The sequence below is a fragment of the Xyrauchen texanus genome, chromosome 6 (assembly GCF_025860055.1).
Source record: "Xyrauchen texanus isolate HMW12.3.18 chromosome 6, RBS_HiC_50CHRs, whole genome shotgun sequence".
NCBI classification, from domain to species: domain Eukaryota; kingdom Metazoa; phylum Chordata; class Actinopteri; order Cypriniformes; family Catostomidae; genus Xyrauchen; species Xyrauchen texanus.
The window spans coordinates 41,214,847-41,232,744 of NC_068281.1; the positions used below are offsets into that span (position 1 = coordinate 41,214,847).

The 17,898-nt window shown below is 38.6% G+C and overlaps 1 protein-coding gene across 1 annotated transcript; it reads right to left on the minus strand.

The window, feature by feature from the left end:
• Nucleotides 1–304: 304 nt before the first annotated feature.
• On the minus strand, nucleotides 305–16,749 carry LOC127645564 (uncharacterized). Its single transcript, XM_052129220.1, has 16 exons — nucleotides 16,672–16,749; nucleotides 15,428–16,346; nucleotides 14,641–14,832; nucleotides 12,058–12,457; nucleotides 11,685–11,797; nucleotides 11,574–11,599; nucleotides 11,201–11,241; nucleotides 11,001–11,045; nucleotides 10,370–10,502; nucleotides 10,120–10,279; nucleotides 8,510–8,633; nucleotides 4,924–4,958; nucleotides 4,735–4,798; nucleotides 2,050–2,084; nucleotides 1,905–1,968; nucleotides 305–957 (listed from the first exon to the last, which is right to left on the minus strand). Exons 1-16 carry the CDS (start codon nucleotides 16,678–16,680, stop codon nucleotides 885–887), a joined length of 2,433 nt encoding a protein of 810 aa, XP_051985180.1. The 5' UTR covers nucleotides 16,681–16,749; the 3' UTR covers nucleotides 305–884.
• Nucleotides 16,750–17,898: the final 1,149 nt, after the last annotated feature.

Below are 17,898 nucleotides of genomic sequence, written 5' to 3' on the forward strand. Positions count from 1 at the left end.
TTTGATATAACCATTCATAAAATACTCAGTGTCCTCTGGTGGCTGACAATTGGGTAAAAAATAACCCCTGGTCAGGCCTGCATTATATCATGGACATGGTAAAACGGCGTTTAGACATTATACAGTCTCAAATCACCAGCAAGTCAGAATCACTGCTGTTTATTGATCATTTTATTGCATATTAACCTTCACCAGTCATGTTTTAAAGAATTAAAGCACATGCAAATCAAAACACCAACTTCCAAAGTTCCCACACAATGACTCAAAGAAAAGCTAAATTAGCTCATCCAAGGTGGATTTCAGAGAATAGAGATTTACTTTCAAGTCACTAAATGTTGTAAGTTTTTCCATTTAATAATTACTAGAAAAAGTGCCTTATCCCAGTTTAATTTGAATTCTTTACCCATAGTTGCACTTGTCTGTCATGCATCCTCAATCTACCCATCCTTCCTCACAATGCAAACTTGAGGTTTTAAACTTGAAATTTCATCTTCATCAAAATGTCACAATAAAGTAATTTTTTTCTTCTTCTTAGAATCAGTGCATAAACTTTGCAAAACAAAGAGAATTATGTCCCCTGTATGTGCAATGAAGTCTAATTTGACTCCTTTCAATAAAAAAGGCAAGTGCTACATAGTTGCTTTTTAGTAACCACCTACTGAAGAACTGTATGCTGTGAATTTCTCATTAACAACAGAGGTCTGTTTCACTGTGGAGGAAAGAAACAACACTTGTGACTCTTACAGATTTCTAAATGGAGGACTTAAAACCCTAAATGATTTTGCTATTTTACAGTCCTTTGCCTACAATGGGTTAAAATCATACACGTATGACCTCGATCAATCAGAATAAGATAATGAATCAGTAATACACATACACAACACTCACAGAGAGTCAGCGTACAGCTCAGGTGGTGGCAGCAGATCAATGTCTGCAAAGTGGAAGTCTTCTGCCTCTCTGTCATAAACACAGAGGGTTAATGAAGATGGGACATTATCACATATACAGTAAAGTATGTTTTGTTTCTTTAGAAAAATTGACCCCAAATTACAGACTGGAAAGTCTACATTGGCATTTGCTTTGTAGTTTGTAGTTCAAGGCTACATGTACTGTAGAGGTTATAACATATTTCAATTTCTCATTTACTTACAAGTATGGGGGCTCATCCACAGCACTCAGAAAACCTATTAAACAGACAAACTAATGACAACCAGCTCATAAAACAATATCTTAATATTAATTAACAAGTAAACATTAAAATCATTCGGTTAAGCCTTATATGAGTGGACTGTAAAGAAAGTGTTTAGAAGTGACGAGTTATTAAGATCACTTACTTGGATCATCAGAGCTGCAGAAAAAATGAACAAAAGTCAACCCAAAAAAAGAAATGATGCACAAATTTGAATGAAACAGGACAAGTTATGTTTAAAAATATAACTTTAAAAAATATCTAGTTATGAAAACATTACTTCGGGAGAGACGATTCATTTTCAGTGATATTGTGTTCGTTGGTGTTCTGGAAAAAGACCGCTAATTTCTGCAGAGCTTCATGTCTGGCATAAGCAAGAATATTTTTGACATTAATGTCCACTTCAAAGCTTGTACAAACTTATTGGTGTTCATATTGGCGTTTAAAAAAAAAAAACTTTTGCGTGTATGTGTAGAGATAATTCACCCAAAATAAAATAGGTTATCATTTAAAATCACCCTCATGTTGTACTTTCACTGTAAGGAAACAACAACAAAATATGCAATGAAGATGAATGATGACTGAGGCGGCCACTGTGTCTAACATCTGCTTTTGTGCACCACAGAACAGAAGTCAGTAATACGGCTTTGGAAAATATTGTGAATAAAATGATGACAGAATTTTCATTTTGGGTGAACTATCCCTTTCAACTCACTGTATGTGGACATCCTCGATACTGCCATCACTGACAGTATAATGAGCAGAGGAGTTACTGTAAACTGACAGAGGATATAGAGAGAAAGTAATGATTAATCACCAATGCATGGCATAACATACAAAAAGGGAAAGTGCATACTCACACATGTCAGGCATAGACACAGCCCTGTTCTGACTCCTATATAAAGACAAATGAAGATAAATACAAAAGTCAAGAACAGTGTAAATTGCAGATCAACAGGTCAAAAATTATATCTTTAAATTCAAATTTGTTTAGATCGTAGTTCACTCCTCTTTTAAAGTTGCTGATTTTAAGTATATAAACAATATATTTTAAGTTTAATACCAAATGTTCAGACATATACAAATAAATAAGTAGTTATGTTTATTTATTTTTTGCACTTCAGGATCATGGAAAGTGTTGGTAGAAATTCCACTATTAAACAAATTAAGTTAAAATAACGTAGGCCAATGGCGTCAACAGAAGCATATACACCATCGATTAACAACCTCTGAGCTCATGGCAAGTCTGTCTTTAAAAGGTTTATAAGTTATGGTTAATAATCAAGAAGAAGAAAATTACTGGGGTTTTTATTTCTGGAACTAGACATATATTCAGAATGATCTTAAGTATGCCATTGGTTAAAAAACAAACAGTCCCGCCCAAAACGGACGCCATTGGTTGAGCCAATGTTGCGGTGTCTGGCTGGTAGGAATGCTCAAATAAGAGAAATTTTAATGGGACCACAGCAGTTTTTTGGAAAATTAACCAACAAATGGGTTACTTATAGATGTCTCTGCATATTCAGTTGGGATAGGAGAAAGTATTTAACATAACAAAAATGACATCAGCTTTAAAGAATAGTTCACACAAAAATGAGCATTCATTATTTACTCACCCTTATGCATTCCCAGATGTGTATGACTTTTTTAACTGCTGAACACAAATTAAGATTTTTAGAAGAATACCTCTGTCAAAATTTGGCACCCATTCGCTTGCATTGTATGGACCAAAAGAGGACTCCAAAAATCACATACGTCAGCATAAAAGTAATCCAGTGTTTATATCAATATCTTCAGAATCATGATCATCCTTGAGATGTTTCTACAACTTCATTGGAGTCCATCTGTGGTAAATTCAGTTGATTGGACATGATTTGGAAAGGCACAAACCTGTGTCTATCTATATAAGGTCCCACACTTAACAGTGCATGTCAGAGCACAAACCAAGCCATGAAGTCCAAGGAATTGTCTGTAGACCTCCGAGACCGGATTAAATCAAGGCACAGATCTGGGGAAGGATACAGAAAAATTTCCCAATGAGCACAGTGGCCTCAATCATCCCTAAATGGAAGAAGTTTGGAACCACCTCCAGGGCTGTGGACTCTTCCTAGAGCTGGCCGCCCGGCCAAACTCAGCGATCGGGGGAGAAGGGCCTAAGTCAGGGAGGTGACCAAGAACCCGATGGTCACTCTGACAGAGCTCCAGTGTTTCTCTGTGGAGAGAGGAGAACAACCATCTCTGCAGAACTTCACCCAATCAGGCCTGTATGCAACTTTTATTCCTCAGTAAAAGGCACATGACAGCCCACCTGGAATTTACCAAAAGGCACCTGAAGGACTCTCAGACCATGAGAAACAAAATTCTCAGGTCTGATGAAACAAAGATTGAACTCTTTGGCCTGAATGGCAAACATCATGTCTGGAGGAAACCAGGCACCGCTCATCACCTGGCCAATACCATCCCTACAGTGAAGCATGGTGGTGGCAGCATCAGGCTGTGGGGATGTTTTTCAGCGGCAGGAACTGGGAGAATAGTCAAGATCGAGGGAAAGATGAAAGCAGCAATGTACAGAGACATCCTTGATGAAAACCTGCTCCAGAGCTCTGGACCTCAGACTGGAGTGAAGGTTCATCTTCCAACAGGACAACGACCCTAAGCACACAGCCAAGATAACAAAGGAGTGGCTGTGGGACAACTCTGTGAATGTCCTTGAGTGGCCCAGCAAGAGCCCAGACTTGAACCCCATTGAACATCTCTGGAGAGATCTGAAAATGGCTGTGCACCGACTCTCCCATCCAACCTGATGGAGCTTGAGAGGTCCTGCAAAGAAGAATGGGAGAAACTGCCCAAAAATAGGTGTGCCAAGCTTGTACCATCATACACAAAAAGACTTGAGGCTGTAATTGGTGCCAAAGGTGCTTCAACAAAGTATTGAGCGAAAGGCTGTGAATACTTATGTAAATTCTTTTTGGTTTTGATTTGTAATAAATTTGCAAAGATTTCACATTGTCATTATGGGGTATTGTTTGTAGAATTTTGAGGAAAATAATGAATTTAAATCAATTTTGGAATAAGGCTGTAACATAACAAAATGTGGAAAAAGCGCTGTGAATACTGTCTGGGTGTACTGTAGAGCTGAGATATTCCTCTAAAAATTTTCATTTGTGTTCTGCAGAAGAAAAAGTCATACACATCAGGGATGGCATGAGGGTGAGAAAATCATTTTTGGGTGAACCATCCCTTTAACTTTTGCCGCGGTTTCATAAAAACAATCAGCCACTCAAGACTTTGATCGCACCTTATGACATCCCTTAAAGAATAGTTGTAAAGTCACTGTGGCTTATTGCTTTTATAAAACATCCTTCAGATTTCAACATCAACCTGCCAAATTGCTGCAGTAGAATCTCAAACTTCACAAGTACTACCAGGTGTAATAATACATGGCTTTGCAATATTAACACAATTCTGTTTTTGTGCATAATCTTTGAAATATTTCAGAGTTGATCGTGCAACACAAATTGAATCAGAGCTATTGTCAAACTCACAAATTGTCAGCAGATGGCGACAATGTTTCTTCATCACATGTCCATTCCTCACTGTCATCGGTGACTGATAGCCAAAAACAACAACACACAAGGACAGGAAAAAACTTGTGTAATATATAACCTTACTGATAATATACTGGAGATGCAACAAGTCATCTACAATAAATAAATACAAATTTCAAAACTTACAGCTGCTTGTGAACATGGGATTCTGATGAGAGGACCTACAAAAGGGAAAATATTTGTAAAAAAAAACACCTGCATAACATTGTTATGGTGATCATGCGGTGATGAACAAAAAGATGAGATGATTCAAAGTGAATAAGTCTTTTGACTCAACCACTGGATTCAATTCTGAGTATGGTTTAATAATGTAACCAGTCTGACAGAGCAGTTTCAAGCAAATTAAGAGACAGGAAACATTTTATAAATGCATGTATGCTAATATATATATATATATATATATATTTTACACACTGCCTTGCATAAGTATTCAGACCCCTGACCGATTATCTCATATTACTGAATTACAAATGCATTGAAATGTAAAACATTTTTTAAATTTTAAAACACTGGGACTCAAAATCAATTATTGTTAGGTGACATTGGTTGTATGTTGGGAAGTACACACACACACACACACACACACACACACACACACACACACACACACACACACACACACATATATATTTTAAATAAATAAAATTAAATATCTTGCTTGCATATGTATTCAACCCCTGTGCTTTGGAAACTGCCAGATTACACCCATGAAAGAAACTGCCCTAACGAGGACACAATTACTTTACCATTGGCATCCACCTGTGAATCATTAAAGTTGCAAATCAAATTTTCTGGAAAAAAACCCATGAAGGATAATTGGTCAGGCTGTAAATATGATGTAATATGAAGACCAAAGAGAATTCCACAGAAGTAAGATATAGTTTAATACAAATGCATAGATCAGGGAAAGGGTACAAAATAATATCCAAATGTTTGGATATCCCAGTGAGCACAATTGGATCTATAATCAGGAAGAGGCCGTCCCTCAAATCTCAGCACTGTAACAAAAAGGAGACTTATGAGAGAAGCCACAAACAGGCCAACTATCACTTTGAAGGAGCTACAGAGTTCAGTGTCTGGGAGTGAATTAATGGTGCACCAGTCAACCATATGAGAGTATGTGGCCTGTATGAGAGGGTGGCAAGAAAGAAGCCGATACTCAAAAAGTACCATCTTAAAGCATGTCTAGAGTTTGCCAGAAAGCATGTGAGTGACCCAGCTGCAATGTGGGAAGAGGTTTTGTGGTCAGATGAGACCAAGATAGAGCTTTTTGGCCCAAACTCAAACGCTACATGTGGCGCAAATCTAACACTTCCTATGCCTCAAGACACACATCCCTAGAGTGAAGTATGTTGGTGGCAGCATCGTGCTGTGGGGATACTTCTCATCAGCAGGGACTGTGCATCTTGTTAGAATTGAAGGAAGAATGGATGGAGCAAAATATAGGGAAATACTGCAAGAGAACCTGCTTCAGTCCGCTAAAAAAACTGAAGCTTGGGAGGAAATTCAACTTTTAGCAGAACAATGACCCCAAGCACAAGGCCAAAGCAACATTGGAGTGGCTAAAGAACAAAAAGTCATGATCTCAATCCTATTGAGAATCTGTGGCACTATTTGAAAATTGCAATCTACAAGTGTAATCCAACCAATGGGCCAAAATCACCGTCACTGTGTGCAAAGCTGGTACATATGTACCCCAAAAGACTTAAAAGCAGTTATTACAGCAAAAGGTGGCTTGACCAACTTTTAATGTGTGGGGGTTAAATACTTATGGAAGCAAGATATTGAAGTTATTTTTCATTAAAAAAAACTACACACAAGTATTGGCAGTGACATACATTTTGTGTTTTGCAAAGTTTTCTGCTTCAGTATTTGTACATTATTTTTTACATGTTTTTATGGTATACTGGAAAACAACAATAAGTGTTTCATACGTTTTAAAGGCTTTTATTGGCAAAAACATTCAATATATGCAAAGAGTCAATATTTACAGTGTTGAACCTTGTTCTTCATAACCTCAGCAATTCGCTCTGGCATGCGGGATATCAGCTTCTGGGCCAAATCCTGACTGATGGCGATCCATTCTTGCCTTATTAGTGCTCGGAGTTGATCACAATTTGTGGGCTTCTGCTTGTCCACTCACCTTTTTAGGATTGACCACAGGTTCCCAGTGGGATTAAGATCCGGGAGTTGCCTGGCCACGGATCCAAAACTTCAATGTAATGATCTCCGAGCCACTTCATTATCACTCTTGCCTTGTGACATGGTGCTCCATCATGCTGGATGTCCCAAATAGTCGGAAGGGGGCTTCATCAAAGAAAATAACTTAGCACAAGTCTTCTGCTGTACAATCCTTGTACTTCCTGCAGAATTGCAGTCAGTCCTTAAAGTTTTCCTTGGAGAGAACTGGCTTCTTTGCTGCCCTTCTTGACACCAGGCCATTGTCCAAAAGTCTTCGCCTCACAGTGCGTGCAGATGCACTCACACCATCCTGCTGCCAATATTGAGCAGGCTCTGCACTGTTGGTGACACGATTCCGTAGCGGACTCCTCAGCAGAAGACCGTCCTGGACACTCTGGGATGGCCTTCTTCACTGCAGTTGAACCTCTCTCCTTGAAGTTCTTGATCCGGTAAATTGTTCTTTCAGGTGCAATACTCTTTGCAGCAATTTCCTTGCATGTGAGGCCATTTTGATGCAAAGCGATGATGGCTGCATGTCTTTCTTTAGGAGGTAATCATTGCTAACAAGAACACAATGATTGGAAGCACTACTTCCCTCCTTTTATAGCAATCAGTCTGATCTTATAATCCAATCAGAATGATAAGAGTGATTTCACCTATTATTATTATTTCAAACATTTGGCCACCAGTGTGTGTGTGTGTATAATATATATATATATATATAAAAATTAAATTAGAATGTTCAAATTGTCTTGTAAAATATTGTTTTAATGGGATGGTAAAACTTCTAAAATGTTACAATTATAGTCTTCGCGTAAACACAAATAATCCACATTCTACATGTGTATTTGCATTATAGGGAAGTAAAGTTAGCTTTGTTTTAGGGTTAACTACAGGAACACTGATGTGTGTTTTTCTTAGTCCTTAAAAGGTGCACGCAGTAATTTTTTCCTCTTTAAAAAAAGTTTAAATCCTAAAAGACATTAATTGAAATTTTGCAATATATGTACGAAATCATGAGCACTCTTAATGATATGAAGACTCAGTCATCTCAGTAACCTTATAAAAGCGGTTTTATTCTACATGGAGAGGGTCCGCACATGGGGGCTTGTCATGTTAGAATCACATACCCAGCCGAATACTACTCGCTTAATCTCAGTAGCCATCCTGGTATTTGACACTTTCACTCATTGATTGATTGATTAAAGTAATCATGGCTGGCTGTGAATACTAAATGTCTACAATGGCATCTGAAACTGAAAATAATAGATTTTAAATGATGCTGCATCCACACCACTAGGTGCCAGTGTCCAAGATGACACAAAAACAAGTTACTGAGTGCACCTTAAAATTTGCACTTTCAGAGATTATAATTTACTCAATGCAGGGTAAAAAGAAATATTAGTTCATAATACTGTTCTGATTTGATCAAAGGTGGTACTTGACCTGAAAACCACAGTCAATTAAAACATGAATATGTCATTTTGTTTAGGAATGAGTGCGTTTGTTGATAGTTCCTCTATCTCCATACCTGCTACTGAAGCTGATGTTATCTCCATCAGTTTGTCCTCGTCCGGCAGCCTGTGATACCCTCTTTCCAAGCTCCAGCATCTCTTTAATGTTCAACTCCACATTCATCACAGATATGTAGCCATCTACATAGCCATCAAAAAACAATGACATGATCAAGTCTGTTACTTGCATCAGTGAGAAAAGCAAAGCAGTGGTGAACAGGAACAAGGTTACAAAACATTTTTTACTGAATTTTTTTGCATTGCAATTTGGTGAACTCCTGTTTCTGTGATTCAAATAAAAATATCAAATTGACCTTCGGTAAGGTGAGGCTTATTAAATTCCAATTGCAACTTGTGAATTGAATAGATACCAATTCTAAAATTTGCCCAAAGCTGATCCAGCAGTGATGGCACTATTTTGTTACCCAAAAGCCGCCTTATCACTGCATCTGACAAACAACAGACCAGACATCAGTCATATCCAAAGGAGAGTCACAAGGGGACTACACTGAGGTCTGACTATCTGCATATGCAGAATTTTGGGATTCAACCTGAGCTTCAGCTTAAATATTTGTACTCATGTGACTAGATAGTTTGCATGAGAAATATCTATTTAAATATTTTTGTATCCTACACTTTATTCTAAACACCTGCTGCTGTGACAGATTGGACAATTATGAATGTACAAGTGAGAAATGATAATATAGGTTGCAAATATATCACAAAAGGCTTTTGTAATTACAGTAAATGTGAAGATGTGTCTTTTATATCTGCAAATTTAAAACCTTAATATTGAAATCATATTTATGAATTTAGTTTTTCTCCCCATTCACTGAATGATTCTTTTTTTTCCCCCCTCTCTCCCCTTTTCTCCCAAATTCCCAATGTGCTCCAAGTCCTCGTGGTGGCGTAGTGACACGCTTTAATCCGGGTGGTGGAGGACGAATCTCAGTTTCCTCCGCATCGGAGTCAATCCGCTCATCTTATCACATGGCTTGTTGCGCGTGTGAGACTTCATGCTATTTTCCATGGCATCCACGCACAACTCACCACATGCCCCTCTGAGAGCGAGAACAACATTATAGCGACCATGAGGAGGTTACCCCAACATGACTCTACCCACCCTAGCAACCGGGCCAATTGGTTGCTTAGGAGACATGGCTGCATCACTCAGCACGCCCTGGATTCTAACTTGCGACTCAAGGTGTGGTAGCCAGCGTCTTTACTTGCTGAGCTACCCAGGCCCCCCACTGAATGATTCTTAATAAAAAACACTGAGTGAATATTAAAACCACGAATGCAGGCTAATTTACTTCATCCATCTGTTTAACAAAATCACACAATAATCAACGTCATTCTGTGACTTGACCTCAGAAAGTAATCTTATAAAACCAGCAACCTTACAAACTTTCTTCAAAGCTTCATTTTCATGTTTTAATCTGGGACTGGAGCTCCAACAACGCATTCACCACTGTGGCCAAATGGAAAGTTCATCACGAGTGCCACTAGAGGGCAAGATGCAGCTCAAGTGTTTAATTTCAAGCAACGGTTTTTAAATCACTTTTGATACATAAAATAAACGGAACAGGTGGCTAGTTCCTCTGAATTTCAAGCAGAAATTTCTCACATTTGTTGTTGGCGTCCCTGGCAAGCCATTTGCCTTTGGGGCAGTTGATGGTTCGTATGATACTAATGACGTCTCCGCTCTTAACGGGCAGGTTGTGTTTGCGGAGTTTGCTGGCCACCAGCACTCTGGCGTGATACATGGGCTCCTCCAGTCCAGTGATCTATGTAGATGGGAAACATGTCAGAGCTCTATAACCAGGACCTACACTACTTAAGTGAGTCTTAAGTGTACTGTATGTGACTTCACGTACTTTAAATTTTTTGTGCATCTCATTTCTCTTTTTCTCCTTCTCTTTCTGATCTTTCTTCTCTCTCTCCAGACGCTGTTTCTCTTTCTTTTTCTGCTCTTTCTCATCGTGGTGATCAGGGCTCTGCTGCTCCTTTCTGAAAAATAAAATGATCAAGAAAGACTGCAGGCCAGTTTTGGAGGTTCTCCATCGAAAATTACATTTAAGTGTGATGCATCAAAGCCAGTGCAGTGTATATACAGAAAAATATAAGGGTAAATCTCACCAAAATGGCATTTTTCCATCCCAAAATCAAAACCAATGAATTTGATTTTGCACAATAAATTGAAGCATATTTTAATACTTTGTTTTGGTATTGTGACATTTTCAAAACAAAGACGCACATTTGTTCTCATTCCTATAACGTGCCCAGATGTTTACGTTTTGAGTTTGTAATTCTTATTATTCTTCTTAATGGTGCCTCTCATTAATCTAATCCATGCAAATCTTCCTATCTGGACATACAGAATTTCCAATTAAATTTGTTTTAAATAAATGACTACCATCAGTTATTCCCTTTGCACTATGGTAATAAGAATGAGCATTTTTCCATGCTACAGTACAGTTGGCCTAAGTGAACAAAACCGATAGCTACCCGTCATGCTGTGTCTGCCCATTTTGATCTTCAGTCACACTAGACCTTTAAAGCAAAATAGTGGACTTTAAAAGCAAATCTCAAGAATAAAAATAATATAGGATTTAATATTAACATTTTTCTAACACAGCAATGTGTCTGAAAATGTATTGTTACTTCACAAATAATAAGTTCCCATTAAAACATAAATGCAAACAAACCATTGAGTGATGTGCCATATATGCCTCCGTGTTTCTTCTTTCTGTTAAGAAAAAGAAAATCTAAAAATCAAAACTTTGGATCTGCAATTGGAGTGTTTTTCATGCAGGCATCAGACAGAGTAGGGAGATTAAACATGATCAAGTCCATCAGCAAGATGGAAGATGGAATAAATCTTGAAAGTGTAATTCTGAAGGACATAGTATCACAATGTATTATAATGCTGGAATTATGATTGCTTATAAATCATTCTGGAGGGAAAAAAACAGATATTGATGTATCAGAAGTATAATTACAATCGATCAAGAATTTGAATTACTGCATAAGACATGTGGGTTTGATTTCTCTCCAATAAGAAAAAGAATTGTTACTGACCACATGGCTGCTATCAGCATACGGATCTGAAAAACATACATAAAAATGATGTTACCACTAATGAATTAAAACTTTCTGCAACAGTAACTGCACTACTAGTGTACCACTCACTTTTTGGAGGTCCTTTGCGTTTCTTTGAGTTTTGGGAAAAGGGGAATTTGGGGATTGTTTCCACATCCTCATAGACATTGTCACAACTCTCATGTAAATGTCCAGGCTGAGAACTGAGGGACAAAATGGAAAGAAATATGAATGAGGACGAGAAGCAGCACAGGTTTTACTTTTGACTAATACAGAAAACAATGTATGCATGATGTATACAATTATAAAGTGAATAAATAATCTGAGGTTAAACCTTAAAATAACTTTTAACTTTTATACTTCGCCAAATCTATTTCCGAAATGGTCCATACATAAATGATTGCAGTTTCTTGCAACAGTGATATGACGCCACATAGCGAAACAAATGAACATCTTAATTTACATTGGTGGAAGTTGGTGTTCAATGCTCAAGTTGAAAGCAGTGTGCGATCCATTCATTTGGAGGTCAGAGGTCACAGGTTCTGGAGGAACGACTGACTGTAGAGACGTCATGATCTCTACACTTCTCGATGACTCTATAGATCCAGCGAGACCATCTCTTGACCGCATGACCACAGTCTGAAAGTCCAAACTATTGTCTTCATCTGGCACAGGAAGTGGAGGCAAGGAGTCAGACTCAGGAAATTCAGTCGCCTCTAATTCCAGGGCTGCTAGATTTATGGCGCTACTGTCTGTGTCTCCTGGTGTAGGAATGTCAAAATCTGGAAATTCAGGGGGCGGCACAGTTGCATTCTCAAGTGGTGCATTACTGACAGCCAAAATCTCAGCCTCCGGTACAAATTCTGAAAGAATGCAATCAAATCAATTATTAAACAACAAATCTTTAAATATAAACACAATTTACTTTGGTTCATTGCATGGGTGGGTATAAATGGGGGCTATGGGGGGCTGCCCCCCTGAGATTTTACTTTTGTCCCCCTAGAAACATCTGACACCCCCATCCCACCAGTCCAATGAGACAACCACTTGCCCACATAAAGATCAAAATGCCCCCCCAAAGACTGCATCTAGTACTGGTCCTGGTTCCTTAACATAAAAAAGAATGATTGGATGTTGCATGGATTACAATATACATCAATGGTTGTTTAGGTTTCAATTCTAATAAGCAAGATGAGCCAGCATTTAATACAACGACTCCAAAATGAATAAAACTTCAGATGTCACCATTTAATAAAAGCAGTAAGCCACTTGAGGTCATGCATTAGTGATTTTTCCATGTTCATGGAGGTTTTTACACATTCCACTTTTTGTCTCTTAACACCCCATACCCATAGTGAAATCAAGGAATGGCATGACCTCTCATGACTTGTTTCTTAAACATGATCTTGTGATTTGTGGAATAGATAAACCAACAATCTCAGTCACAGCATTCAGCCAAAGCACTTATAGGAATATTCTGGGGTTCAATACAATTAAACTCAAATCAACAGCATTTGTGGCTTTATGTTGATTACCACAAAAATGTATTTCTACTTGTTCATCTTTTTCTTTAAAAATAAAAATAAAAAGCACAAATCAAGGTTACAGTGAGGCACTTCAAATAGACGTGAATGGGGCCAATCCGTAAACGTTAAAATACTCACCGTTTCAAAAGTATAGTGTAACACATAAAGGTTGGGCAAGGAGGAGGCGGCGGGAACTGGCTAAACGGTAAACATTGTTTAATGATAAACTTAAAACCAAAATAAACAAACGCGCAGCACAGCCACGAGTGTCTCTCTCTCTCTCTCTCTCTTGAACCGGAGCCTCCAGCAGCCCCTTTATCTCGCTCTTCCGCTGATCAGCTGATTCAGTGCCAGCCATTCTTTATCGACCGTGCTCCTCCCCCAGGGCGCCACTAGTCTGATTAACAAGGAGTGGGGGGGGGACGCTGCCCTTCCGGTTGCTCTGTCAGCCATTGGCCCAGCCCGCTTCCAGTGAACCTTATAGAGACAGAGAGAGAGAGAGAGAGTGAGAGTGAGAGTGAGAGTGAAAAACTTGCTCGCCAGCTCCAGGACACGCTGTCGCCCGTTCTTCAACCGCTGGCAGACGGCAGCTAGTCCTCTGGCCCCTGGCGGACGGAACCACTCCTCCCCTTCTCGGCAAACGGCCGTGGTTCCTCCGGCTCTCGGCGGCTGGCAGCAACCCCTCCATCCCCAGGCAGATGGCTGCTCCCCTGGTAGATGGCAGTGACAAGGACTCCTCAACAGCACATCCCTCCTACCTCCCGGGTCTCGGCACTACTATAACATATAAAGAATGGACAAGGAGGAGGCAAGAACCGGTTGAAGAGTAAACAAAGTTTAATGGTAAACTTAAAACCAACATAAACAAACGTGCTGTGTGGCCACGTGCATCTCTCGCTGTTGAACCGGTGCCTCCGGCCGGCCCTTTATTGCACTCTCCCGCTGATCAGCTGATTCAGGGCCAGCCACACCCTCCTCCTCATCACATATAGCCACAAGACAAACAATACGCATGTTAACATGATTTTAGTGAGATAAATTCACTTACCAACCTTCTCTGTGTAAAGTTATAGACAATTTTATACCTTTGTTGCCATGATGACACTAAACTCTAAAACGACCATGAAAACGATGATTTAATCAAATTTACTGCTCAAATAATACATGAGTTTTAACAGAAGAATTAATGTAAGTGCTTTTATAAAATTATAAACTCCACATTTTAGCTTTTAAACCCATCAAAACATGGCCCCACCCACTTCCATAGTAAGTGCCTCACTATAACCTACACGGACAAGTCAATTATGTTTCATTGTTAACAACATTGTGCCACAAATACTGTCAATTGAGCTTAGCTTGTATTGAACCCAAAACATTCATTTAATAATTTATGTCAATTAAAAGGTCACCTGTTTCAATTCTGAATACAGGTTCTGAAGTAAACTGCTTTTGTGTGTGTAAATGTCATGTAACAAATCAGAAAAAATACAAACAAGGCAGGTGAATAAACTTCTACCAACCAATAGGAATTATTTCACTTGAATCAATGACATGCGCTCGAGTTTTATATCTGCTGAGATCCACATATGGAGGTCGAGGGGGCTTTGTGGGCAGAGGTCCCAAGGATGTGAGGTCAGGAAGAGGTTTGCGTGCTCGAGAACATTCCCTTTCAGGCTTTGTGACACCATTTAGCTCCATACCAAGGATAGCACCTGAAAGCAAGTAGAAAAACAAGCCATTCAAAAGTTTGGACACACTTGACTAAATTAATGTTTCTCAAGACCTCAAAAATGCTTTGATTGTCAAACTAACTTGCACTTTCAAATGTAAATTGCATCTACATATTAATATATTATATATTAAACTATTCATATGAAATGGATGAGGAGTTGATAGAGAAGGAAGTCAACAAGTGTCCGGTGTACATGAGATCTCATTCAGTACTTTATAAGAGGATCTCAGGATGCCCCTCAAAGTTGTTTGAGGCAATGAACAGTGTGTAAAACTGCATATAGACAAATACTATTTTATATATTTTATATATAAAATATAAGAGCTTCAATGACTTTACTATTATTTTAAAATGTGGAAAAATCAAGAAAGTGTAAATGTGTCCAAAATTTTGGCTGGTAGTGCACACCACAATCACAGCTGCTTTTAAGAAATTCATGGCTAATTTCTACAATCAGGAAAAAATTATAGAATAAGTAACTTTGCAATCCATATAAAGCAAGATGAAATAGAAAATGTTCATCTCTGTATCAATGATTTAGATTAAACAAGACCTTCAAGTTCTTCTAAACTTACTGCCTGATGCTCCATTGATCTTCAATGGAGAAGTGGAGGCATAGACAGGTACACCATAGGTGGAATGTCTTGGCTGGAAAGGTAACACTGTCTCTGGGTTCTCAGATTCAGTAGAAGATGGAGAACTCTCAGAGGGAACTACAAATTTACTATAGTAGAAGCCCTTTGGTCGACCACACATCAGCAGGTTCTTGTGGGAAAGCTTCCTCTTGGCTTTCTCGAGTGTGCTCAGGACGTGCTGGTCAAAGAACTGCGTAACACTACCAGGAGATGAATCTGTCAGCGATTCGCTTGGAGAAGATGAAGATGGTTGCTCTGAACTGTGACCCGACGATCCAGGATCTGATACCCTAGCCTGGTGGATCTCTCCAGCTTCTGTATTCACAGCCTTTATGCTGGATTCTACTGCCTGAAAATTGCCGTGTTTCATATGCTCTCCACCATTTCTTCCAATCTCTTTGCCAAACATTGAAATTATGGTAGGCTTGAATGGTGCCGGCATGGGTTTCTTGATGTACTTGAAAGGTGAGGTGATTGCCTTTGATGAAGGAGTTACAGAATCATGCTTTGGCTCATTTGAAAATGGCAACATGAGTGGCAGATGCCGGACTTTAAGCGACTGCCGGTTCCCACCATCTCCACATCGATGGGGTTCATGAGTTGCGTAAGGAAAGCTGGGGAACGAAATAGGGTGTTTTCCTAAGTGTGCTTTCTGGTCTTCTCCATTTCTGAAAATGACATGAGCAAGACTATGGGTTTTGGTGTCCACAGCTGAGCTGGAGCTCATGGTGGACAATGGACCAGAGCGGCCTACAGATGCTGTTGGGAGGCGTTTGGGTTTCTCAGGTAACAATGGTCGGTTTCTCACTTGGATCTCCTCTTGGAACTTTGCCCTTATGGATTTGAAGTGGGAGACTTCCTATAGCCAAAATAAAAAAGGAAAAAATAACAGATTGATCAAACTATTGACTCACTAAACAATATATACATTTAAACTTCCACAATTTGATTAAATAAAATTCAATAGATTCAATTCATGCATCTAGTAGACATGAATAAAATAATTTAGATAACTATAACACTATAAACTTAAACAAGGCATGCGTTTGTGATGAAACGGAAGGTAGGTTACATCTAAACAACCAAACATTCCACTGAAATTCATCCATCCATTTGGCATGACACCAACAAGGCGTTTTTTTTTTGTAGTTTGTTAGTTATTTCTAACAAAACAATTTCCTTACCTGTTCCATTGCTGTTTTACCACTTTATATATTGCATAATACGAAGTTATTCGAGGAACTCAAACAACGCGTTCAGACAATGTTGTATCAATTATATTGAGATATGTTGTGTGTCGTTCCCTCAGAAGTCTCATCTGATTGGCTGAAATGCAGACACTGGCATGTGAGTGCTGGTCAGCTGGCGAATTAACAAGGCTTGCCTCATGAATATTAATTTAGTTTCGTGAGGTCCGCCCAGTGATCTGACATGACTTGCTGGAAGACAGGCATCGGGAAGTGAGCGCTGTGGCAAAGGGCTCGGCTCATGAAAATTAATTACGTTTCGTGAAAAAACGTTGTGGTCTAATACGTTTAGTAGTCCATAATTAGCAAATTGACAGCAACTTATGTTGGCTTCAAATGTTACTACTGAGGTACGACTGTGTGTAATTTATGCTGTAAAATCTGTCTCTTTAATAACATTAAACCCAGTCCTTATAAAGCGCTATTCTGAAAACCCGTGGAGGAACCCATGACGAATGAACTTTACGTGTTGGCCTACAAATTTAAGTCATGACTGACTTGTGACTTACTATAGTTGTGAGAACATCTCATAGACTTTCATGTATTTTATAAAGATATATTCTATCCCCTAAACCTAACCCTCTCAGAAACCTGAGCACTTCATTCGATTTAAAGATAAACATAATTTAGCTGATTTATGAGCCTGTTTGCTTGTGAGGAGGTTGATCACAAGTGATGGTCCTCACAAGTCGGGTTTCTCGTGTTTTACTATATTTGTGAGGACATTTTAAAAAATGTGGTCCTCACAAGTATATCCACTCATACTGAAAATAACTCACAGGACCTGAACAGTGTAAAAGACTTCATAAAAGAAAAGTGTGATGAGAGACTTTGTTCAGAAGAGGGCGAGTGTGAGCCTCAAGACCACTGTTGTTTGCATGTCTGCCTGCATTTCTGTCCATACGTTTGTGTGTTCCAGAATTTTATTATTTTAATTTTTTTATTTGAAATGTTTAGTTTTCATTAGAGCTTTTTTAAATGTAGTTTTTTTGTCAGTTTAAAAAATATATATTTTTAACTCTAATAAAAAGAACGTAATAATAATAATAATAATAATAATAATAATAATAATAATAATAATAATACAAATTTAGTATTTCAGAGCTGCCAAAATATGTTTAATGCCGATAAACGTCTCATGACTTAGTGTCATATCTATGTCAT